This window comes from Schistocerca piceifrons, chromosome 4, assembly GCF_021461385.2.
Source record: "Schistocerca piceifrons isolate TAMUIC-IGC-003096 chromosome 4, iqSchPice1.1, whole genome shotgun sequence".
Taxonomy (NCBI): Eukaryota; Metazoa; Arthropoda; class Insecta; order Orthoptera; family Acrididae; genus Schistocerca; species Schistocerca piceifrons.
Window position 1 is genome coordinate 472,758,769 of NC_060141.1, and position 26,351 is coordinate 472,785,119.

At 42.5% G+C, this 26,351-nt stretch overlaps 1 protein-coding gene across 1 annotated transcript in view; it reads left to right on the plus strand.

Annotated features, from left to right (window-relative positions):
* Positions 1-26,351, plus strand: part of LOC124795924 (methyl farnesoate epoxidase-like) — a 416,805-nt gene that overhangs the window by 72,128 nt on the left and 318,326 nt on the right. The window contains 3 exon segments of the mRNA XM_047260004.1: positions 16,036-16,212; positions 20,859-20,881; positions 24,413-24,548. Of these exon segments, the coding sequence (XP_047115960.1) occupies positions 16,036-16,212; positions 20,859-20,881; positions 24,413-24,548 (336 nt within the window).

The following is a 26,351-nucleotide window of genomic DNA, read 5'->3' on the forward strand; positions in this document are numbered from 1 at the left end:
AATATTGCAGTGTTATCAGTATCACATTTTTCGGATCATTACGTAAATTTCAAATAGTTTAGGTATTTTGAATGTAGCATCTAATGGCTACTGCCACAAGTGAACTGGTTCCATCATTATAAACTCTTTTCAATTTCTTAATTTTTTAAATTTTGTTTTAAATGTCCCACTATAACAACTGAGTTAGTTCCGTCATGCTGCGTCTTTGACTTCTCCACCACTCCGATCTTGATGACATGTGTTTAAGGTCATTGACAAGTTTCTTTCCAGTAACATGTAGGCAACCCACTCTAGCTCTTACACTTTTGAAGGCGCAAAATGGGACAGGTATATTAATTGTGGGATGACAACTTGTTTTAGAACTCTGTTCTTTCCAGCTAAGTTCTAGCTAGCAGTGAAGGGAGACAAATGTGCTTTTTTGTCTGTCATGTGCTCTTATGTGTTCTGGTATCATATTTCTTGTAGAGCTCAGTTCTTTTCCAGCAGAATATAAGGAGCTGGTACTTAGGTAAAGATGTTCCCATTTTGGAATATTTGGGAAGATTACCGGTTTTGGTACCTTCCATACAGCAAGGTAACCTGCCCCTAAATCTTGGTTTTTCCTTAGAGATTTTATGTAGCTTTGAAAAGGTGGCTTTAAATTGAAGCACATTTTTATTGTGTTTGTGGGATAATATATCTCAGAAAAAAATATGAAGGCAGAGCGGGTATGCGTATATCAGAGAATGGGTGAAACCGATACAACTCCACGATTTGCTCGATATACAGGAATGTTTCGTTCTACTATCATAATACAATGCTTTCCTCCACCTTTTATTCAAACAGATGTTCAAACAACAGTCAGATCCCAGCCGGGGGGGGGGGGGGGGGGGGGGGAATGGGAGTAATGTAAAATGTTTCCAAATACGGATATCTGGAGGGGATTTCTGGTTGTGTCGTACAGTTAATAACAAAGGGAAACGTCCTAATAAGCTCGCTTGGAACCAAAGTACTGGAATGATGAGAGAGAGAGAGAGAGAGAGAGAGAGAGAGAGAAAGAGAGAGAAATAGAGAGAGAGGAGAGAGAGAACGATAGACACAGAGGAATCGTCAGTACTGGCCCTCACATTTACGCATCTGCCTCCATAGTTCAGAAATGCGTAATGGTATCATTCAATAGCAATATTATTTTGTGTTACTAAGAACATTGCATGCAATTTTAATTTCGTTCTCTAGCCACTCAACGGTGAATGAGGTAGTTTTTCTCCCTATGTCGACAATATGGCGGCACGAGATATTGTAACTGATTCAAAGAATAAAAGCAGGAGTAAAGGATCACCTGTAGCATCATCATCTCTATCAGCATCATTACCAGTATCGGCACTTCCAGAGCAATATAGAATCTCATCATCAGCACCAGCAAACCACAAAATCCACCACTGTGAAAAAATGTTATGTAAAAAATCACACATCATAACCAGAACTTTTATTGGACAATCATATACTGTTTGCGTCTTCTTCTTTTGTTGCAGGCCCGCTAAGGACAACATTTAAGCCGTTAAGTCATCTTTATGCTTTCTCCAATACTCCAGTTGCTCACTTATTCCTTTCTGCTCTTCTGCTGTCTATTTTCTACCCTTCCTTTTTTTGAAACGTTTTGGCTTGTAAATCTTCTTGTCTCTTAATTATGTTTCTATTTTTTCTTTCGTTTTCAATTTCATGCTTATATGTGCCAGTTCTTTTTAGATGTTCATCTACTTTCATAAGCCAGAGAGGCTTAGTTTTTAAAATGCTGTTTAATTTTCACTTCAATAAATTACGACTCATTCTTAGGATGTGCCCACAGGATATCAGTCTTATTTTCCTAACTGTACCTGTAATCTTTCTTGAACGATTTTATAGCACTGTGTTACTTTAATTCAAATGTTTCCACTGTTGTTCTATTTCCTAATATCTTCCTCAAAACCCTGTTTTCTGACTTCTTCTTTTTCTTTGTTGTTCGTAAAGTAAATGTTTCTGATGTATATGTGCATTCTAGCTGAACCGTGTAATGATGAATTTTTGCACTTCTAGAGAATGTGTTTTTATTATAAACATATTTTGTTAGCATCTTTTGTAATATTGCATTGATGCCTTCTCTTTCAGCTACATCAGCTAGGATGACTTACCCTGTACTTTGTATACTTGAGTAGTACTGATATATCTCCTCATTAAATTGTAACAGTACAGCTAATGGATGGAAGTAACCACTATCAGCCAGCCCTAAAAGTGAAATAAATTAGAACAAAGAGAAAAAGAGGCACACTAGCAGTCATTATCCCACAATCTATCTTGAAATGCAAGAGTTAAGAGTAATATATACCGCACATTTCATAGTGATTAGCAGAGAATACATGTAGATTCAAGTGTTGCAACCAACCAAGTGAAACGACAATGTAATGAGTGAGACAGGACATAATCTCAAATGGTCAAAAATGGCGTAAGATAACGATCGTGGTCTCGTTGCTTAATCATCCTAACATTCGCTTGAAGTGATTAAAGAAAACCACGGAAAAGTTGAACGAGAGGTTTTGAACACCACCTCTCCCAGATTTGAATCCGGTGTCGCAACCAGTGCGCCAGCTCACTCCTGTGGACATGTTGAAAACAGATTCCCACCATTATTTCAAGTCCAGTTCTGGTGGTCATGAGACGACTGTTTACGGATAAGAAAACGTTTACAAAGAAGTTATGAAAAACAGACATTTTGTTGACAAGCCAAACAATTCTATATAAAAGGAAAACTTACAGCAATTTTTCGGAATGACATTTTCTCTCTTACAGTCACTCGTATAAATATCGTATTCTCGAAGATAGTAATTTTTTTCTTATGTTACAATAAAATTCCTGTAATTTTTCAGAAAATTATTGAAACCCATAAGGCAACATATACGCGTGGGAAGAAGAGTGATCTCATAGACGCACTTTTGTCCAAAATGGCAAAAGCAAAAAAGGAACAAAATGATAACACAAAATTTACAGGTAAGTGACATCTGTCCTGCAAAATGAGATTTACAACGTACTCTAAATAAAAAGTGCTCAATGAGAAGGAAGTAACCTGCCCACTTCTTGGACACCAGGAGACGCACCAGCCGCAGATAGAATCCACACGATAGATTACCGACAAGGGTCTGGGTGTCAGACAGCCTTGATATGGTTTTTAGACGGTTTCTCACATCCAACTAGGTAAACACTGGGTTGGTACCTATATCCCGCCTCAGTTACGCGATTCACAAATTCCGTCCCGGGATTTGGGGGTGGGTGGGGACGAGGGGGAGAGGTGGTATCAGGAAGCGCATACAACCACCCACTGCCACTAAGATAACCAAATCCGACATAACATGCTGACCCCATGGAGACCCAGAATAGAGCCAAAAGGAAGGAGAATGAGGAGGAAGTACTGCCTCAGATTAAGTGACCATGGTGGAGCAGATTGCAATCGAACTTTTTGTCTGCATCCACAGGGATCTGAAAGGCAGGGATGTGTTTAGCAAGGCAGACCCTTGCCCTTTCCTGGAATATTATGTACAGACTTTAAATTCATCACAAATTTATAAAATGATTGCAATTCTACGAAAGTAAAAATTCATTTTTGCTGTGAGGGACAAATACTATGGCTTTAGCAATCGCTACTTAATTTCAGTTTGTTTGGTACTCACACTAGTGAAGTGGAATTTTCCGGGGCCCGAGAAGACGGTTTCGGCGGTATCCTGCAGTCAAAGCGGCTACGAACCTTGGTAGAACATAGTCGAAATAGAGTCGCCGTACTTTTCTCTTTAGCTTCCTGATGCAAACTATTTAAGCTGCCAAAAAGGACCGGTCACTCTTCATACCTGTTCGATGCAGTGGCCAGCCACGAATTCCTCTCGTGGACCAACCTTTTCATCTCAGAGTAGCAGCTGCAAACTTTGTTCTTAATTATTTTCGGATGTATTCCAATCTCTGTCCTCCTCTACAGTTTTTAACCTCTACCACTCCCACTAGTACCATGGAAGCTATATCCTGTCGTAAGAGACGTCCTATCATCCTGTCCCTTCTTCCTGTAAGTATTTTTCATGTAGTGTTTTCCTCGCCGATTCTCCAGATAACCTCCTGATTCATAACCTTATCATTCCACCTAATTTTCAACATTATTCTGTAGCACCACACCTCAAATGCTTCGATTCTCATTTTTCCGGTTTTTCCACAGTCCATGATTCACTACCATGCAATGGTATCCCCCTACGTACATTCTCAGATATTTCATCCTCAAATTAAAACCGATTTAAACTTCTCTTGTCGAGCAACGTCTTTCTTGTCAGCGCTAGTGTGCTTTTTATGGCCTCCTTGCTCCGACCATGGGTTATTTTGCTGTCTAGGTAGCAGAATTCCTTACCCTGTCTACGTCGTAGTCCTTAATTCTGATGTAAAGTTTCTCGCTGTTCGCAATTCTGCTACTTCCCCTACTTTTGTCTTTCTTCGATTTACCTCTCAATCCATATTCTGCACTTGTCAGACTCCTCATGCCATTCATCAGATCCTGTAATTCTTCTTCTCTTTCACAAAGGATAACGATGTCATCAGCGAATCTTATCATTGATATCCTTTCAACATACCTTTTTTCCCATTCTAGAACCTTCCTTTTATTTCTGTAATTGCTTCTTCGATACATGGGGAGAACAATAGTAGCAAAAGACTCATCCCTCTCTGAAACCCTTTTCATCCGAGCACTTCCTTCTTGTTCTTGCAATCTTATTGTTCCCGTTTGGTTCTTATACTTATTGTGCATTACCCGTCTTGCCCTACAGCTTAACCGCTATTTTCCTCAGAATTTCAAACATCTTGCTCCATTTTACATTTTCGAACGCGTTTTGCAGGTCAACAAGTCTCATGAAGATCTCCTGGTTTTTCTTCAGTCTTGCTTAAGTTTTCAACCGCAATGTCAGAACTGCCTCCCTGGTGTCTCTACCTTTCCTAAAGCCAAACTGATCGTCATCTGACAGGTCCTCAATTTTCTTTTCCATTTTTTGTGTATTATTCTTGTCAGCAACTTATGTGCAAGAGCTGTTAAAGTGCTATAATTATTGCACTTGTCGGCTCTTGCAGTCTTCGGAATTGTGTGGATGATGTTTTTTTCGAAAGTCTGATGATGTATCGTTAGACTCGTATACTCTACACACCATCGTGAATCATCGTTTTGTTGCCACTTCCCCCAATGCTTTTGGAAATTCTAATAGAGTGGTATATATCCCTTTTGCCTCTTTTAATCTAAAGTTTTCCATAGCTCTTTTAAATTTTGATTCTAATAATGGGTCCCCTATCTCTTCCTTATCGACTTTTGTTTCTTCCCCTATAGCATCATCAGACGAGTTCCCTCTCTCATATAGGTCTTCAGTGTACTTATTCCACCTATCTGCTCTCTAACCTGCATTTAAAAGTGGAATTCCCGTTGTATTTTTAATGTTACCGCCCTTGCTTTTATTTCATTGAAAGTTATTTTTTTGTTTTCTTATGCTGAGTCACTCCTTCTGACAGTCATTCCTTTTCGATTTCTGCACGTTTATGTATTTCTTCCTTTCGTCGTTCAACTGAAGTATTTCTTCCGTTGCCTATGGTTTCTACAGTGTTATCCTCTTTGTACCAATGTTTTCCTTCCAGCTTCTCTGACTGGCCTTTTTAGCGATGTCTATTTCTCTTCAGCCGAACTGCCTACTGAGCTGTTCATTATCACAGTACATATAGCCTCAGAGAACTTCAAGCGTATCTCTTCATTGCTTAGTACTTGTGTATCAGACTAGTATACTTGCACTAATAAGACAAATGGCGGTTTGGTGAGACTATGTTTATCTCAACACACCAGAGCCATTGTAGTAGACCCTGAAGGACACTCACGACTGTGATAATTTCCAAGTGCCCTGATATATCTATGGACCCGAACTGCATCAGAGAGGAGGGAGGGAAGTATGGAATTTTAAGAACTTTGTTATCAACCCAAAACCATCACAGTTCCTTATTAGGCATGGTCCTGTTGGAGGTGGTATGCCCTTGTCTTCCTCCGCCCTTTAACTGACTTACCCAGCCAGTTATACATGGAAAGTGCAGAATTCTGATCCCCGTTCCAACTCGGTAGGTTTCAAATTAAAAATACCATCTAAGACAGAAATAGTGACAAATGACAGATAGAAATCCTGGGGCCTATCAGGATTTGAATCCCAGACATTTACGTAGGTCAGGAAAATGTCCTCACAAGATGTTGGTAACTTCTCGATCATTACAGAGTGCGGCAGTTACAGAACTAAAAATTCTGCAGTTTAGTTGACACGCCTTTTCATAAAGGCACTGCTGGAAAACAATTATTACAACCTTGCAGAGGTTTCCGATTCGCTCATAATTTATTGCTGCAGCAGTGCTTATAGAAAATATGAAACGATTACATCTACAGATCAATAGGACAAGCGGTTATGACGTATCAGTATCGACCAATGATGAAGCACCCATGTTAGGTCGATGTGTAGCCTCCACGGGTGGCAATGCGACGCTGGCTCTGGCATACAGTCGATCGTAGAGATGGCAACTACTGCCCTGGGACACGTTATACCACTCCTGCTCAACCTGTTCACGTAGTTCTGTAGGAATCGTTGGTTGACGAGCCGCATAAATCACTTCTCGTCCTATGGTAGCTCACTTATGCTCGACTGAGGACAGGCCTGGTAATCGTGGTGGACACGTAATTTGGTGCACCTCTTATAGAGAACTTCGAGTTTCACAGGCCGTGTGTGGACTAGCATTATCCGGTGGGGCTAACATATCACCTTCTTGTTGCAAGAATGGCAAAAGAACGGGGTAACAACTTCCTGCAGATACCGAGCGCTGGTTAGCTTCCCCTCCAGAAACACCAAAAATGAACAAGAGTTGTGGCTTATCGCATCCCAGATCCTAAGGCCTGGGGTGGCGTCGGCGTATCTTGGACGTATGTACTCTAAGAGACAGCGCTCAGCAGTTCTATGTTGTACGCTCAAACGACCATCATTTGCGTGAAGGTAAAATCTGATTGCCGCGTGGGATTAGCCGAGCAGTCTAAGGCGCTGCAGTCGTGGACTGCGCGGCTGATCCCGGTGGAGGTTCGAGTCCTCCCTCGGGCATGGGTGTGTGTGTTTGTCCTTAGGATAATTTAGGTTAAGTAGTGTGTAAGCTTAGGGACTGATGACCTTAGCAGTTAAGTCCCAAAAGATGTCACATACACACACACACATAACATCTGATTTCAACGCTAAAGACCACAGCGTGTCATTCCATCTTCCAAGTGATCCTTTCACAGCACAAGCTGAACTATGCATGTTGATACTATGGCGTGAGTGGAAGATGGGCTAGAGTTGTGCGTGCCCGTAATAACCGGTTCGCAACAGTTTGTGTTGACACACCTGGACTCACAACCACTCTTATCTGTGCTGCGGTAGCTGTACGATCTGTAATTGTTGCCCCTACAATTCAAAGGCGTTTGTGCTCCATGGACGTCTAGGACCTCATATACAACTGTGAGAGTGTTCACGTGACCACTGATACCACCATCGTTGCACAACTGACGCAGCACGTCCAACTTATTTGACGTTTCTATGAAAGAACCATAATACGACGCCTTTCAAACTCGCTCAGTTGCTCGTATGAGGCACGAGTGCTCTTTGTGGCACAGTCGCCTGCTTGCTTCACACGTTTGCACCACACTGAGCCTTCTGCTACGACTGCGGCTGGAACATAACGAGTAACTAAAGCTCATGTTGAGCAGGATAAGCGAAACTGAGTCGCTGTGCCTGCAGATATTGAGGTAGATGGGAAAACGTGGGACTCATTGGTTGGATGGATCTGGTGGATGCCAGGCGTCGAGGAAGGGTTGAGAATTCCTAATAAATTCTAAGATCGACTCAGAAGCCTGGGGACAGACTGGGTCTGTTGGTAAGTCAAGTGGCAGAGATCGCCGCGGACAGGAACTGCACTCCCCTGCCGACGCGCACCTGGCTGAGACCACAAAAATGTGTTCCCAGTCAGAGGGCGTGGAGACAGGGTGGCGATTTATCAGATTTAAGTCCTTTCTCGGCACTAGTGAGCGCAGAATCAGGTGGTGTCTAACGGGATCGTATAACTCGTGAGGAGGAAGGGGTTTATCTGTGAGCAATCCCTCTTATCGGGTAGACACACATGACGCTCTGGTAACTATGCCGCTATGCTATCTGTTGGAGGATGGCGTTGAAACTATTAGCAGTAAATCTATTATCTCTCAGGTGGCATATGCGCCCATCGGATCAAAACCACCGTCTTCTTTCCAGGTGTACACATTTTTTTTCCGGCGCTGTAACTTGCAGCAACTGGTGAAAGATATTTATGTTCGTTTCTGAACAACGCTACTTCTGCACTCCCCTAGCAACTTAAAGATGAAATAAGTTAATATGTTATTAATTAACGTAGTCTGCACCTAAGTATCGAAATAACTCATAGGTGAATGGCTGGATGTAGTGTCCAACAGTCACATTATTTCAGCAAGCAACCACTTTGCCATCATCAGGTGGAGGTGAAGTACGTGCTGTGCTGTGGGCCGAGCCATTCTGCATACATTCTTCCACTGCTGCTCGTCTTGCAACTTGCTTGTGCTCCACTGTCAAGTTTTTTGACGGCTGCGGCTTTATGCTGTGATCAGCATGGGGACAGAGGGCAGCTGTGTTTTATTGAAGGACGGCTTGCATATCTAAAAAAGGTCAATTTTTTGGTACCTGAGGATGTGACTTTATAGTCACGGTACTAGTTGTGAATCCGTAGAAAGGTAATACATCTTCTTACGACAACTGTTACGGTTATTTATTTATTCAAATGGATCTCTACAGCTGCGGCTGCCCCACTCGCCAAGTGATCATGAGAAGCGCTATGAACCGACTGCTGAGGCGACAGCTTGGTGCTGCTGTCTTTTACCGCCTCCCTCCGCCTTGCTGCTCTCCGTCCGTGCCCAACATCTCCTCCCTCATTTCTCCCACAGACAGGTTGCTCCGTCCTAGGTTCGTGCACAGTTATAAGTACTGAGATACCTCTCCTGTTCCTCCACTTACGCTAATGTAAGTTTGTTGTGGGATGTAGCCTTCCTCCTCTCAATCAGATCAATGGCCGGTTCCCGTGCATTACTTAGACAGTAGCCACTACCATTATTTATCATCAGTTCCCTTATTCGAATCTCTGAAAATTATATAATTACAGAGTCTCAGAAGCCATACATCTGTGTCAGAACCTTGGTCTGGTCGTTATCATTCCATGTAATTCCGATAGGCCATGTTCTGCGACTGCCGGCTTGTTAGGCTGCTTCAATCTGGCATGCCATTAGTGTGCTCGGCAATGATCTTCAACTGTACCCACCGTCTGCATTATGCACTTTTTTTTTGGGGGGGGGGGGGGGGGGGGCGTTGTCATCAGTCTTCTGACTAGTCTGATATGCGACCCTACACGAATTCCTCTCTTATGGCGACATCTTCATCTCAGAGCAGCACTTGTAATCTCCGTGCGCAGTTATTTGCTGTATGCTTCAATATCTCTGTCTTCCTCTACAATTTTCACCTTCTGCAGCTCTCTCTAGTACCATGGAGGTTAATCCCTGTTGTCGTAACAGACGTCCCTTCTTCTTAAAAGTGTTTCTGATACAGTCCTTTCCTCGTCGATTCTCCGGATAACGTCCTCAGTCCTTACTTTATCAGTCCACCTAATTTTCAACGTTATTCTGTAGCACCACATCTCGAATGCTTCTAGTCTCTTTTGTTCGGGTTCTCCCATAGTCCATGTCTCACTACCATCCAATGCTGTGCTCTAAACGTACTTTCTTAGAAATTTAGTCCTCAAATTAAGGCCTGTGTTTGATACTAGTAGATTTCTCTTGTCCAGTAATGTCCTTTTTGCCAGAGTTATTCTCATTTTCATATCCTCCTTGCTCCGACCGTCACCGGCTATTTTGCTACCCAGGCAGCACAATTCCTTAACTTCCTCTACTTCGTGATCATCAACCCTGATGTTAACTTTCTCGCTATTTGCATTTCTGCTACTACCCACAACTTTCGTCTTTCTTCGATTTACTCTCAATGCATATTCTGTACTCGTCAGGCTCTTCATTCCATTCAGCAGATCCTGTAATTCTCCTTCTCTTTCACAGAAGATGGTAATGTCATCAGCGAATCTTATCACTGATATCCTTTCAACATAAACTTTATCCCATTCTAGAAACTTCCTTTTATTTCTGTAATTGTCTCTTCAATATATGACTTGAACAACAGCAGTGAAAGACTACATCCCTGTCTTACACCCTTTTTAATCAGACCACTTCCTTCTTGTTCTTGCAGCCTTATTGTTCCAGTTTGGTTCTTATGTATATTGTGTATTACCCGTGTTTCCCTACAGCTTACTCCTATTTTCCTCAGAATTTCTAACATCTTGAATCATTTTACATTGTCGAACGGTTTTCCAGGTCGACAAATCCTATGAAAGTTTCTTGGTTTTCCTTCAGTCTTGCTTCCGTTTTCAACCGCCACGTCATACCTGCCCCTCTGGTGCCTTTACCCTCCATACTGATCGTCATCTGACTGTTCCCCAATTTTATTTTCCGTTATTCTGTACATTATTCTTGTCAGGAACTTGTATACAACTAATTATTCGAGAATATGCTGAGCGTCGATGGTGGACAGAGCGAATCGCCGATTGGCGGGTGGGGTAGGAGATAAAAACGCCACGCCAGCTTCTGCCAGTCAGTTCGTCAGTGTATCTCATGATGGCAGCACTGTCGCTATCCGAACTATTGTAGCTTCTGGACACTGACTGCTCGAAATATGTATATAAACTCTGCATCGGTATAGCACGCTGTCTGGTATACTTTCGTGTATATGGTGGTATGGACGTACTGCACAGTTATCTAGCTGCATCCGCAATCTAGTGTATGGAACTTGCAAAGTAGTGGAGGGGTGATTTAGCAGTGATGCAGAAACTGGGAACTGTTCTACCGTGTCATTGACTGACGTTGAAATTACGGAACAACATGTAAAATTGCTAAAATTAATCAAGCTATCAACTATGGTCTGTATTACAGAACATCGTCTCATATGGAAGATGTCTTCCTCACCCCGTTTGTTCTCTGGGTACCGCATAATGATTGACTGACAACACTCGGTTGAGATGGAGGGAGCCTTAGCAGAACCCTGAATGTCTGCTACGTGTCGCTGTGCAGGATACAATTGTTTGGAAGCGTTCCTCGACGCTGCAGACTCGTCCTGTTTTCATAAGGTGCGATGCCTTCCACGTGTTTTTACTTTTATTTTTTTCGCCAACATGATAACAGTACTACTTCTTATTTGTACCACCTCACACGTGTTGTGAACAGCAACTTCCGGCGATGGTCAACACTGAAACAGTAATCACGTACATTATTGCACAATAAGGGAGCAATGCTCTTCCAAATGGAAGATCGAGACATTCGCTACCCTGTCGCTGGAGAAGATGATATTAACTGTACTGTCGGATAGCTGTTGGGAGTTCTCTACAATACCACAAGCTCTTCCAGTTTCCATATGTTGCAATGTCTTCCACATTTTTGTCAATGAGAAACATCGCCACTGTGTTTTATTTCTACCAGCCCGTATCTGTGGTAGCGGTATAGTTACGCCATGTGATGTTCAGCTTTCTGTGAGAGCCAAAGGATCGAAACTCGTTAATGTCAGTTTATCAGCAGGTAACACAGACCTCCAAGTCATTCTAGAAAAAAGCAAAGTGTATGGCGGTGTACACAGATTGGATGTGTGACAAACGAATGTATTACAGTGCTTATGAAGGAACAATACACGAATCCTCTCGTGTGATCGATAGTCTGTCGGATATGGTCCTTCTACACTACAGATGACGAACGTTTACAAAAAAACGTTCAAATGTGTGTGAAATCTTATGGGACTTAACTGCTAAGGTCATCAGTCCCGAAGCTTACACACTACCGAACCTAAATTATCCTAAGGACAAACACACACACCCATGCCCGAGGGAGGACTCGAACCTCCGCCGGGACCAGCCGCACGGTCCATGACTGTAGAGCATCAGACCGCTCGGCTAATCCCGTGCTGCGCGAACGTTTACATTGGTCTTTAGAAGCCACTTCGATCACGAGCAACCTTCCCCAATGAACCGATACGTGTATATTTAATAGGGTAGCCACATATGGTCAGCGGCAGAAAGCACACTGTATTTGTTTCGGATTTATCAGAAGACAATGTATACAAGAGTTACGAAGGAATAATAAGAGTGGAAGACGAAGACCGAAGTGCTCGGATTACAAAGGACGTAAGACAGGGATGTGGTCTTTCGCCCCGACAGTTCAATCGACACATCGAAGAAGCAATTACAGGAATAAAAGAAAGTTACAAAAGCTGAATTAAAATTCAAGATGAAAGGATATGACATAATATTCGCTGATGACATTGCTATCCTTAGTGAAAGTGAAGAAGAATTACATGATCTGCTGAATGGAATTTATATGCCAATGGGTACAGAATATGGACTGACAGTAAATCGAGGACAGACGAAAGTAATTAGAAGTAGCTTGAATGAGAAAAGCGAGAACTTAACATCACGATTGGTGATGACGAAGTAGATGAAGTTAAGGAATTCTGATACCTAGGCAGCAAAATAATCCGGGACGGTCGGAGCAAGGAGGATATCAAACGCAGACTAGCAAAGTCAAAAACGGCATTTCTGGACAAGAGAAATATACTAGTATCAAACATAGGTCTTTATTTGAGGACGAAATTTCTGAGTATGTACGTTTCGAGAACAGCATTTTATGGTAGTTAAACATGGGCTGTTGGATAACCAGAATAGAGAAGAATCGAAGCAGATGAGATGTGGCGTTACAGGAGAATATTGAAAATTAGGTGGACTGATAAGGTAAGAAATAAGGAGGTTCTGTGAAGTTTCAGCAAGGAAAGGAATATGTGGAAAACACTGGTAAGAAGGGCGGATAGGATGGTAGGACATCTATTAAGCAATCATGGAATAACTTCCACGATACTAGAGGGAGCTGTAGAGGATAAAAACTGCAGACGCAGACTGAGATTGGAATACACCAGGCGTATATTTGAGGATGTAGGATGCAAGCGCTTCCCTGAAATGAGGAGACTGGCACAAGAGAGGAATTCGTGGACCGCTTCAAACCAGTCAGTAGATTGATAGATTAATGACTCAAAAAGAAAAAGAAAAAAGAAAAGAAAAGGCAACGTACTCCCGCATTGGAAATTCGGTTGACATTTCAAACCAACGGGACCCTCATCGTATTTCCAATACGGCAGCGGGGAATTTAACATTGCACTTAACTGGATATAAGTAAGATTTGTAATACGGTATACTGTGTACAGTAGGCGTTTTCAAGTGAACAGCTGCGGCAGAGTTAAAATTGAGTACATTTTGTACTCTAAATACACTACTTGCACACTTAACATGACCACTCATGTGAGTTGATACAAACTGGACTCCCTCTTGAGATCCAGTGCCGAAATATCTCACTGTTACTCTAAAACATTTCCGGTGAATTCTAGGACGATATCTTCGAACAGGTACCGCCAGTTACTTCCCACATGCGTAGCCGGTCGACGCTTGTGCTCCGTATCTAATGACATGAAAGGAGCGTTCAACTTCAGTTGACCTTTCTTTAATGTAATTACAGAGCACGTTTCTCCTTTGGGCAACTTACATATTGTTTCCTGGCCAAACTAGCTCATTTGCTACTCGACACTGCAGTGGAACTTAACCCATAGCTGTACTATAGACCAAAAACCTCGGAAACAATTTTGGATGTACCCTGAGCGACGTCACGTTAGATACACAGTTAGACAGCATCATCCACTACTTTCCCATCTCAAAAGTTCGAGAATGGAAGTTGGTTGAGTGATCGAAAGTGTCATGATTAGAGAAGTACACAAGGTCAGGAATGTTTTGAGCACCAAGGTCAGGCATGTTGTCAGAGGTGACCAGATCGATGTTATTATGAAGTAGATTCCTCCGAAGAGCGTTGAACAAAATCATCTCTTTGATAAACATAAGAAATTGTCAGTAACAGCTTAACTCAAAGAATTAAGAAAATTATACGAACCACACGTCAATAACCCGTGTCAGCTACTGCAAAAATCTTTGGCTCCAGCTCATGTGCAATGATCGGTGGCAAAACAGTCCCTCTGAACCAGTTGAAATCTGCATTGCGTCATCACAGGATCCCTCTGCAGGATGCCCGCCACCTATGACACCTAGGCTTGAGCAGCTATCTACGGCTATACATAACAGCCGTCGAAATACTGTATATTAATATTGTGCTAATTTAACAGAAAAGAAACAGGCATGAGACTCATCTTGAGTGATACTTGGCCAAAGGCTCTAAGGGGCCTATGGGTAAATTTATTTTTGACAGACGACAGTCGTTAATTGAGTTTTATCCATGGAAGTAAAAAGAGAAGGGACGTCTCATTACGTCACACTCTTGAAGTCGATGTCTGCCATCTTAACTAGCCCAAAACCTTAGGAAAGACGCGACTACTGAAGTCACACGTAGGACCATAGATCTTCTCACCAACTCGGAACGAGACAGGAACACCATCAGAAGGCTTTACCCCTGGGCACCGGCGTCTCCGCCACTATATAGCCCCCGAAGATCCATAGGAGAGGGTTTCACTAAGTCCGATACTAAATATAAACTCACCAACATGTGGGATAGCCAAACATCTAGCAGAAGTACTAAAACCACATGTGGGTCACTGCCCACACCACGTCAAGAACTCGACAGAATTTGTGAAGGTACTCCAAGAGCTGTGCAAAGATGAGAAGGACCTACTAGTCAGCTTTGGTGTTACGTCGCTTTTCTCCCGCGTGCCACTGGACGATTCCTTAGCGCTTCTCGATGGACACTTCGGTGAAGATACAATCAAATTCTTCCGACATGTGCTAACAACCACCTATTTCAGATGTGTTGGGAAATTCTATGAACAAATAGACGGGGTTGCCATTGGCTCCCCCATAGCTCCGAGTATTGCCAACCTCTACATGGAGCACTTTGAAGATGTAGCACTGGATACCGCCCGCCTTAAACCAAATGCATTCTATAGATACGCTGACGACACATTTATGGTGCGGCCACATGGCAAGAAAAACATACAGGAGTTTCTACGTCATCTCAGTGGCATACATGAAAATATCAAGTTCACCATGGAAGTAGAAGAGAACGGATGCTTACACTTTCTGGACATTTTAATCAACAGAAATCCGGACGGTACGTTGGGACACTCGATCTACAGGGAAAAAGACGCATACTTACCTTTATCTTAATGCTCGGAGTTGCCACCATCCGGCACAACGCAACTCGGTACGAAAGAGGTTGGCACAAAGAGCCAGGTCCTTCTACGACAGAGGGAGTTTGCCACTGGAATAGCAGCTCCTACGGGAAACTTTCCGAAAAAACGCTACAGCGAGACGCAGATAAGACGCGCGTTGCGGACAGGCAAGAGGCGGGAGGACAAGCCAGAAGAAAGCGAAGCAAATCGTGTAACGTTCCTTCTCTACGCTGGCCCCCCAACAGCCAAAATGGCCAGAATACTGAAAAAGTACGGTATAAAAGCTATTTTCCACACAACGCGAAAAGTAAAGGACATACTTGGTTAGACTAAAGACCCTTTAGGATTACAGACGCCGGGCAGCTGCAGTATCGAGTGCGAATTTCGAAGGCAGTACGTCGGACAAACACAACGGTGTATATCACAGCGTTGTATGGAGCACATCAGAAACGTGCGAATAGGGCAAGTAAGCAAGTCCTCGGCAGCAGAGCATAGCCTTAACCAGGGGCACACCTTCAACTTTGAAGAAACGAAGAAGATGTGCAGTGCCAACGGATTCTGGGACTCCGTCTTCAAGGAGGCAATGAAAACGTCTCCACAGCAATCTGGTCAACCGCGATAGAGGATTTCAACTTAGCGCGACGTGGATTCCGCAATTGAGAAGATACGTCAGGAACGCTCCGTTCTGGAGGTGGCGGCGTCCGCGGACAGAATGGACAGCGACCAGGCCTCGTCGGCCGCACCAGAGCCGCACCGTGAACCCACACCACCGGCCGCGCCCCTCGGCACCCGTTTCCGGAGTCTCGTGATTGGCCCGCCTGCAAAAGAGGACAGCGGTCAAGTACGTTTATAGGATTATAGGATTGTGCAGCGCAGTGGACCCCTCAACGCCCCCCCATCCCCGACCACCACCTCTTCACCTGCACCTACATGGATCCCGAGTCTCCTGGCGCAGATCCGCAAAGTATCTCGGCGTAACTTTGAACTCGAGACTAACGTGGAAACCCCATATAGACGAGATCCACAGGAAGATCTGTGCCAGAATGTCCATCCTATACCCAGTCCTCAACACAACCAGCTCCCATCCCTGCTCTGTAGGACTCAAAGCCTATCAGGCCCTTACGGCCAGTAATGGAGTGTGCGTGTACTGTCTGGGGATATGCGGCGAAGCAGAACCTGGACAAACTCCAGAGACTGCAGAACCGCGTCCTCATGAGCGTACTGCACCTACCCATGGGATCCCCCACCGACGATCTGCACTCCGCTGCCGAAATCCCACTCCTCAAAGAAAGATTCCAAGATCTGGCAAGGGCTTTCCACGGGAGCTCTTCCAGATCTGGAAATAACCTCATCCACTCCTCAGGTCAGTATGACATGTCCCGCGACAAGCACAAACGCCCCATGACGTTCTTCGACGACTAAGTCAAAGAGAAAAATCCCAAAAATCTCAAAATCCTTATACCAGTCCTTAATCCTTAAAATACCCAACATTTCGCCAACCTCAGGCGATACCACCAGGACACCAACACAATACATAGACAGCCAAAACAGTCAAAGACAATCACACACTCACAACACACATTGTGGAGTAAAAGCCAACAGGCTATAAACTCCTCCATACACTTCCCCAAGGAGGGGAAAGTAAAAGGTGAGAGAGGCAGCATCCCGAGACCTTGCTCGAGGATGATGGGTACGAAATTCATCGAAACGTTTCGACAAGACGACGCCACCACTTGGCTGATTACCCGAGGAGAGTTCATAAACGTTTCTTTGTGATAACTCCTATTCCGCAGAAGATTATCTATTACCGTAATGTGTAAATGATGTTGGTTAGGAATTAGTGACTAACATCTGTCTGTCTTTAATTGAAAAACGTAAAAACTAAAAAATGATCAGTATGGGCGAAGATTAAAAAAAAACTGGTTCAATATATAATGGTTCGTTTCATATCATTAAATTTTATCATGCAAATGATAAATGGGACACGAAACTAAGTAACTAACTATTACTAAATCACAAAGCGTGGCACAGAGTTATACACTTAGAAAATCTCAAAATGAAATTCAAAAGGAAAATCCGGCAGATGATCGAAGTAGACATACAGGGTGATCAAAAAGTTAGTATAAATTTGAAAACTTAATAAACCACGGAATAATGTAGATAGAGAGGTAATAATTGACACACATGCTTGGAATGACATGGGGTTCTATTAGAACAAAAAACAAAAAGTTCACAAAATGTCCAACAAATGGCGCGTGAAAGATCTCTTGCATGCTTGGAAAGCCATGGGGTTTTATTAGAACAAAAAAACAAAAAAAAGTTCACAAAATGTCCGACAGATGGCGCGTGAAAGATCTCTTGCTAGCGTCGTTTGGTGCTGACCGTGTACTCAGCTGCCACTTTCGTCATGCTTGGCCTCCCATGTCCCCAGATCTCAGTCCGTGCGATTATTGGCTTTGAGGTTACCTGTAGTCGCAAGTATATCGTGATCGACCGACATCTCTAGGGATGCTGAAAGACAACATCCGACGCTAATGCCTCACCATAACTCCGGACATGCTCTACAGTGCTGTTTACAACATTATTCCTCCGACTACAGCTATTGTTGAGGAATGATGATGGACATATTGAGCATTTCCTGTAAGGAACATCGTCTTTGCTTTGTCCTACTTTCTTATGCTAATTATTGCTATTCTGATCAGATGAAGCACCATGTGTGGGAAATTTTCAAAATTTTCTATTTTTTGGTTTGGTGCCATTCCAAACATGTGTGTCAATTTGTACCTCTCTATCTACATTATTCCGTGATTTACTCAGTTTTCAAATTTATACTGACTTTTTGATCACCCGGTACATTCCAATTTTCCTACGTTTGGTTGTTCCTGAAAAACTGACAGAGTTACTGGCGAGAAATATTCCGGGAAAAGAAACAAATAGGGTACTGTTGGAAAGTTAGGCCTCCATCTTACACAGGTTAAGCAATCATTAAAAAAAAACTTATAAACATATTAAAGCAGATGTCCATTTTACGATTTTATGGGGTCTTAAGCGTTTGAGACCATTCCCTTAATCACATTTATAGCATTCCGCAACGGTGGAAGATGTTTAAAAAAGTATACATTTTTTGCCGGCCGCTGTGTCCTAGCGTTTCTAGGATTTTCAGTCTGGAACCGGGCGACGGATACGATCGCAGGTTCGAATCCTGCCTCGGGCATGGACGTGTGTGATGTCCTTACGTCAGTTAGGTTTAAGTAATTCTAAGTTCAAGGAGACTGATGACCTCAGATGTTAAGTCCCATAGTGCTCAGAGCCATTTGAATTTTATATATTTTTTTCTTACCCTGTAATTGCTATTATTGGCCACACACTGAATGGCACATCATAGGTAAGATTTCAAAGCGAGAATGTGTGTAAACTACAATAGGACTAATTCTCTGACTATCTAATGAAACAAGAACTCTATTCTGCATAGAGGTATACCTCTATGCAGTTCTGTTTCTTTGACATTTCGATAGTCGTTCACTTTGTTCAAATGCACAATATGCAATAGCATGCCTTGCGTCTTTCCTTATTGCACACGTTTATGGGCTAACAAAAGAACACGTAGGTAAGGTTCTTGCACAAGTGAACATTAAAAATGTTGTGTTTATGAGTTGAAAGCTGAAAATGAAACAAAGAAGAAGAAGTACCAGCAAGTAAACAAACATTAGTTTCGGAGTTCCAGCTTCATTTTATATTGATAAAAATACAGTAAAACTGGAATAAAATGTATTACGAAAGCATCCTTTTCACATGACATACTTCTCTCGGTTATTAGAATCATTTCCACCAAAACAAGTTACATTAACGAGGCCAGCAAAAACTCATTCAAGATCAGAAAAAGGAGTGAAATTCCTTCCTGACACTATGCTGTTAATGTAAGAACTGTGATTTTTTGTATTTAAAGCAGCTGTTGCATGCAGATAGGCCCCACCCACTCTTGCTACAAAACAAAGATAGCGCCTATATCGCCATGTCCCTTTTTTTTACCTCCATGGTCACGACACTTCTGCTTCATTTTCGTTACAATCTGTGACAGCAGCTCTCCAAGTGAACAGTAAGCTACACTTCTGAATACGATATCGGATGAGTGCGAATAGTATTGTTGATATTGACATATAACACAGTTTTTACAATATCAGTTGTACGTAGTAGCATGAAAATAGGCATTAGCTAAAGAATGACAACCATTTGATTTTCTGTAGTTTCCAAAGGACTCTGGTAGGTTTGAAATTGTTCATAACAAGGCAGTTTGTTTACGATTTTCATATAACCTACATATATTTACTGAAGAAAGTCATTTTCTCTTAAGACAAAAAATGGCAAGTTGTACGTAGTAGCATGGAAATAGGCATTAGCTAAAGAATGACAACCATTTGATTTTCTGTAGTTTCCAAAGGACTCTGGTAGGTTTGAAATTGTTCATAACAGGGCAGTTTATTTACGATTTTTATATAACCTACATATATTTACTGAAGAAAGTCATTTTCTCTTAAGACAAAAAAATGGCAAGTGAACAGCAGAAGACTTGACCTTGTTGAGAAAGATGCTGTGTATCTACTCAAAAATGTCAAGTGTTGTTCACTAACATTCCAGTCAAGTTAGGGAATGTCGGATGTAGGAAAATTGTATGGAATGCATTGAGTACTTTATTTAACGTATCAAGTAAGCCACCGCAACTGTAGCTGAAGGGAGAATCAAACAGTCATGATAATATGAGGGTTATTCGGAAAGTAAGGAACGATCGGTCGTGAAATGGAAAATAAAGTGAAAATCTAATGAAGCTATGCTCAGATGCGTTGAGCACTGTGTCTATCACGCCCGTCGATTGCATCATGTCGCTCTTTCCAGTTCTGAGCTCACAGTGAGAACGTAAAGATGGCTAGAAATTAGCGTATCCCACCAAGTATGAGGGCCTGGCGACAGATTTCGCCTGACGTTACGCACTCCACAAAACATAATTGTCATGTGGGTCGTTCTACATGACAGTTCTTGGCCACACTCTGCAGGGGCAATGAAGATGCTCTTAAAGCGTTTTCAATGGGACGTATTTGATCACCCACAATATAGTTGGTAATTAGCTACCCCTGAGGTTCATCTCTGCTCACATGAACCGCTGGCTATGAAGACAATATTTTAACATAGACAACGAGCTACAGTCCAGCGTAGAAAGTTGTCGAAAAGCACTTGCGGCTGTCTTATATAAAGAGGGAATTCAAAAATTGGTACAACGCTATGACAGATGTCTATGTCTCAGCGGCGACTGTGTACAGAAGTAGCTGGAAGGTGTAGCCAACCGCTGCAAATAAAACAGTTTTGATTTTCAATGGTTTCAATTTTGCGATCTATCGTTCCTTTCTTTCCGAATAGCCCACGTAATACGTTAAAACTAACAAAACTGTTTCCCAGCACAGAAGAAACCAGTTTCATAAACGGCAGGATTCTTCAACACAGTCGTTTTTTAAGAAAAAGTAATTACATTTACAAAAAAAATCGTGTATTAGAAAGTCAACTGAAGTATAAGAATATGGGAATCATTAGACGCCGTACAAAATCGGCACGTGTCAAGGGAAGTGCCTGTGACAATATGAACAGACAACAACAAAAATATATGTTTCTCACGTGTGAAAAACGTGTTTATGTTCTCTTGCTTTCTTCATCTGAGTAAGATGCCGTTATACACATATTCGAAATTATTTCATTAATCTCACGGCTGGCTTTCTCGCCGTAAGGGGTGCTGGCGTGGTTCTATCAGACGGTAACAACTATTACATTAGCGAGTGTCGCGACAGTAATGTGTTAGACTGCGACGCTACTGCATGTAATCCTCGACTACGAACTTTCCCACAGTATTTATGTCGCTCTTCTATATCTGATTCGTCTATTGGAAAGACACAGCAGAACGAGGAGCACCTCAGGAGATGTGCAGTGCATCTCTGAACTTCTATAAAAGCCGTATGATTCAGCAGCAGCTAAGACCCTAGCCGTGATAGCCTTTGTTGAATGACAGCAGCAACGTCTCGAACAGTGATGAATTCAAGAGGTGGTACAAGGAGGGAAAATACCCCTAGAATGTAAAAATTCCCCTTGAGAAACTCGGATCTATTTGTGTATAACATTAAAAGTCAAAATAACGTATGAACTTAAGCTATCGTCTGGGCTGGAGTAATGTAACAAGTAATGAGCTAGCATTGTTTTGACAAAATTCAACTGCGCCGGCTGATACGCAAAAAAAAGCTCCATTTGAATACAAAAGCTGCTGCCTGCTACACACTCAGCGCTACTCATCTTCCATTGTTGTAATGAATTTCAACTTCTTGTATGCAGCTATTTTAACAGTAACTCAGTGAACGGCCTACTATGGGAAAGTGACACGATTATTCAATGTGCGTGCGGTCTTCGTCAATTTCTCGTATAAAAAAAGCGTGAGTGCCGAAAAGCAATTTGGAAAAAACAGACTTTATTTGCTTTCTTTTCTAATAAAAGACAGTGCACTGCAGAAGACATAGATGAGTGTGTGTCTATTGAAAGAATTGCTAGTGAATGTGAAAGTGAACTGCATACTGAATCTTCACTTATTCTTCCTCTGTTTTCGAACGAAAATTATACTATTTCTGACTCATCCTCAGTTATAAACCTAAAAAGAGTGTTGAACGCCAGATTAAGTACCGGCAAAAAATGGGAATGTATGTACAGTCAGCTGTACTTTGACCACTATCGGGGTGCAAATTCTGTTATATGGATTTGAAAACGGTGTCGAAACTCTGCAAAAGGCACGGTGAGTAGTAAGTATCTTTTACTAAAATGAGAAAAGCTACTGGAAGCACCGAAAAGCTTTAAAAGAACGCCATTTCAGAGATACGTGCTAAAGCCTGTGCACTTTAAAACTGAAAATTACAGTGATTAAACGCTCCAAAGGTTAATCGCGAAGTAATGTGTTCTTCAATTCGAGGGTGTGTTTCCTTAGTATTGAAGAACACCCCCACACAACAAAATAGGAATTCTAATTCGTAAGGTAGTATCAAGAAGCTACATTAATCTTGAAAACTGGGTTAATTCCAGAGTGAAAGGTCCATATACACTGAAGAGCAAAACATTATGAATACTGCCCACACGAGGTCGTGTGCTGCCTGGTCGCGCAGAAGGCACTTGACACGGTAAGACAAATACGTGAATGGGGCAGAGACAAATGGGGAATCATTCTAGCGACGGTAAGTCGCGCAAATGCGCAAACTATGCGACTGATAAAAGCCAGATGTTGCGGCCCAGTGTCTGGGAGCGAGCATCTCGGAAACGGCGAAGCTGTTCGCGTGCTGCTGGGGTGAGCGTCTATGGAAAGAGATTGATGAATGCTGAAACCACGAGTAGGCGACGAGAAGTTGGACGTCCAAACCTCATCATCCATACCTCATCAAAGAATATAGGGATCGGAGGCTTGCCCACTCTCTACAGCAGGATACGCGGTGGTCTGTGGCAGATCTGATGACAGAGTACAGTGCAGACGCAGGCACGAGTGGTTTGGAGCACACCGTTCAGTGAACAGCCTTGAGCATGGTGTTCCGCAGCAGAGGACCCGTACGTGTTCCCTTGTTGGCCTAACAACATTGTCAGACATGATTACAGTATGCACAGGATCATCAAGTAGGACCGGGGATAAATGGAATCGTGTCACCTGATCGGATGAGTCCCATTTATTTTTAAACCAGGCCGATGTTCGAGCTCAGATACGCTGTCATCCAGGGGAATGGCTGCTCGAAACATGCAGCGCGCCACGGACGCAGGCCTTTGAAAGCAGTATTATGTTATGGGAACGTTCATCTGGGATTCCATGGAAGCTGCGGCAGTAATCGAAGGCACGATGATACCTGTGAACTAAGGGAACATTATTAGGGACCACCTTAACCCGTTATCCTTCATGTCTTCCTTAACAGCAATGGGATCTTCCAGCAGGATAACTATCCGTGTCGCAAAGCCATAATCGTGCTGTTGTGGTTTCAAGAGCATTATAGTGAACTCAGGTTGATGTCTTGGTCATCAAATTCGACTTACCTGAATCCGATGAAACCCAAGTAGAACGCTATCGAGCTTCAGCTCCACGCCCTCGAACCAACCGCACATAAATTACGGCAAGTGTGTGACCTGTGAGTAACATCTGCTGCTGCACACTTCTGGAAACCTGTCAAGTATGGAAACCTATCAAGTGCTTCTATAACCCATGACACGCAGAATCAGTGCTGAATTTCGTTACAGAAGTGGACCAACGTGCTTTAAAGTAGGTGGTCATAACGTATTGGTTCATCTGTGTATCTTAGCAGATATACTGGGGATGAGAAACCTACAGAAACTTTCATTGATAACGACAGATATACTGTAAAGAACACTCGACTTTTTAGTAAATGTAGGCCTACATTACTCCGTACAATAATTATGTTTTATTCATTTTCATAATTTTATACTTTAAGATAAATAATTAATTTTGCTACACCTATCTAGTGCTTACACTATATGATTAAGTATCACAGATGAAGGGAAATTTTTACATATTAGTAACATTGCTATTTATTTAGTATGTTATCAATAAAATCTGTAGCCTGTAAGCTTTTTCCCCTCCCTCCCCCGTGTACTTAATATCCCCTCCCCTCCAGCCCCTCCCTTGAGGAAAACGGCTGTCTTCATCAATGGTCTCGAGAGCTTCGTTGATAACGTACCAAAATAGATCAGAGCATATTGCAATACATTGTATGAAGCAGTACGGTAGCCTACTGAGTGTTACCCAGAAGTAGATTTTGATTTCGCAGATTTGCAAAGAAGATGATCACTTTCAACCAATTTCCCTTTGCTTTGTGACTTTTCTGATTTTATTAAGCGGTAAAGTTATTTGGGTTATTTTCATGTGTTGTTGCTTCACTCCCTGCTTCCCTTGAATCAAGCCAGCACACATTAATGAGTCTGCAGGAAGCGAAAAACCTATTTGAGTAGTGCTTTGTTTGTTTTCCAGAAAGCCAGCTCCTCATTTTGTGTTACGACATGTTTACTGCTGGTGCAGAAACGACAAGCAACTCTCTTCGATTTGCTTTCCTTATGATGTTACGGCATCCTGACGTCCAGGAACGAGTGCACAAAGAGATAAAAGAAGCAGTTGGTACTGACAGACTTCCAACTCACGAGGACAGAGACAGGTACTCAGATCAACTTTATTATACTGATTAACTTATGGGAGAAAGTTGTTAAGACTTGACAGCTAGATGATGTTTGTAATTTAGTTATGCATATAACCAACCAATCTTAATATTTACAAACAGTTTACGAGACACTTATATTAACACACATTCCAAGACAAAAGAAAGGAACAATGACCCACAAAGGAATTACCCAAATGTGACAGGAATTGGTAGATGTGATGTACTTATGCGGATCAACAAATGACAACAATTTCAGAAGGAAATGGATCATAAATTGAGCAAGTCTGTATCCCGTTGGTCCACCCCTGCCCCTTATGTCCTCCTGATGCATATTATGACAAATTATGTCCAATTGGCGAGTTATATCGCCAAAAACACGAGATGGTTAGAGGAACCTGCCAAAAAGGCTCCAACCATTCTCAATTGGAGAGATATCCAGAGACCTTGCTGGCCACAGCAGAGTTTGGCAAGCACGAAGACAAGTAGTAGAAACTCTCACCGTGTGCGGGCAGGCATTGTCTTGCTGAAATGTAAGCCAGGATGGCTTTCCGTGAAGGGCAACAAAATGGGTGTGTAATATAGTCGATGCACCGCCATGCTTCGAAGGTGCAGCAGATGACAACCAAAGAGGTCCTCCTATGAGAAGAAACGGCATTCCCAGGCCATCACTCCTCCTTGTCGGACATTGGTGGATGACAGTCAGGTTGGTATCTCATCGCTGTCTGGGTTGTCTCCAGACACTTCCTTGCTTGTCATCGGGGCTCAGACCGAAGCGGGACTCGTCACTGAAGACAATTCTAACCAGCCAATGAGACTGGCTACAGACGTGTTGCCCGCCAAATGGCCCTACAACTGGGAGTGATAGTCTGGGGTACAATTTCATTTCATAGCAGGACTTCTTCGGTAATCATCCATGGCACCATTACTGCACACTGGTATGTCCAAAATATTCTATACCCCATTTTTTTCACTTGCTGCTATGTTTTCTGACCCACCCTCTGGTTGCTTATGGTGGGTCGTTTATATGCCACTTGGCCGCTGTGACTGGGTTCAGGGCCCAGAGTGGCTATTAAGACACCACTCCGTTTCCCGACCCCATTCACACCGTTGCCCGTGTCCCGCCACGTGGAGGCGGGCTCTTTATTCTTCGTGTATGTACAATTATTATTTCTTCTGGTGCAACATTTTAAAACCATTATAAATAATATAATGGAATAGGGAAGTGAATTACAAATGAATTTGGTATTTAAGAGTAATCAAAAAGAAGATTCATGGCAAATCATCGTGAGCTTGCATTTCAGCAAAATAATGCCCGCTCGCACATGACGAGAGTTTCTACTGCTTGTCTTGTGCTTGCCAAATCTTACCTTGACCAGCGCGGTCACCGGATCCCTCTCTAACTGAGAAAGTTTGGAGCATTATTGGCAGGACTCTCCAACCAGCTCGGAATTTTGAGTATCTAAAGCACTAATTGGATATAATTCGGCACAATATCCCTTAGGATGACATCCAGCAACTTTATCATTCACTGCTGTAATATTATTAATTTTCGCCTCACAAACATTAATAAACACTCAATAGTAAACGCCCTATGGCCGAAAGTTATCGAACAATTGTAAAGTAAAAGAAATGAACCATCGCATAGCAGCGACAGAGTCTATTACTCTTTATCTTTGCCGTTCTTGCGCGGTGCCTGCAAATCTCTATGTACATGTATCGATTAATGATATAAAAAAGAATCTGTTGTTTCAAGACAAAT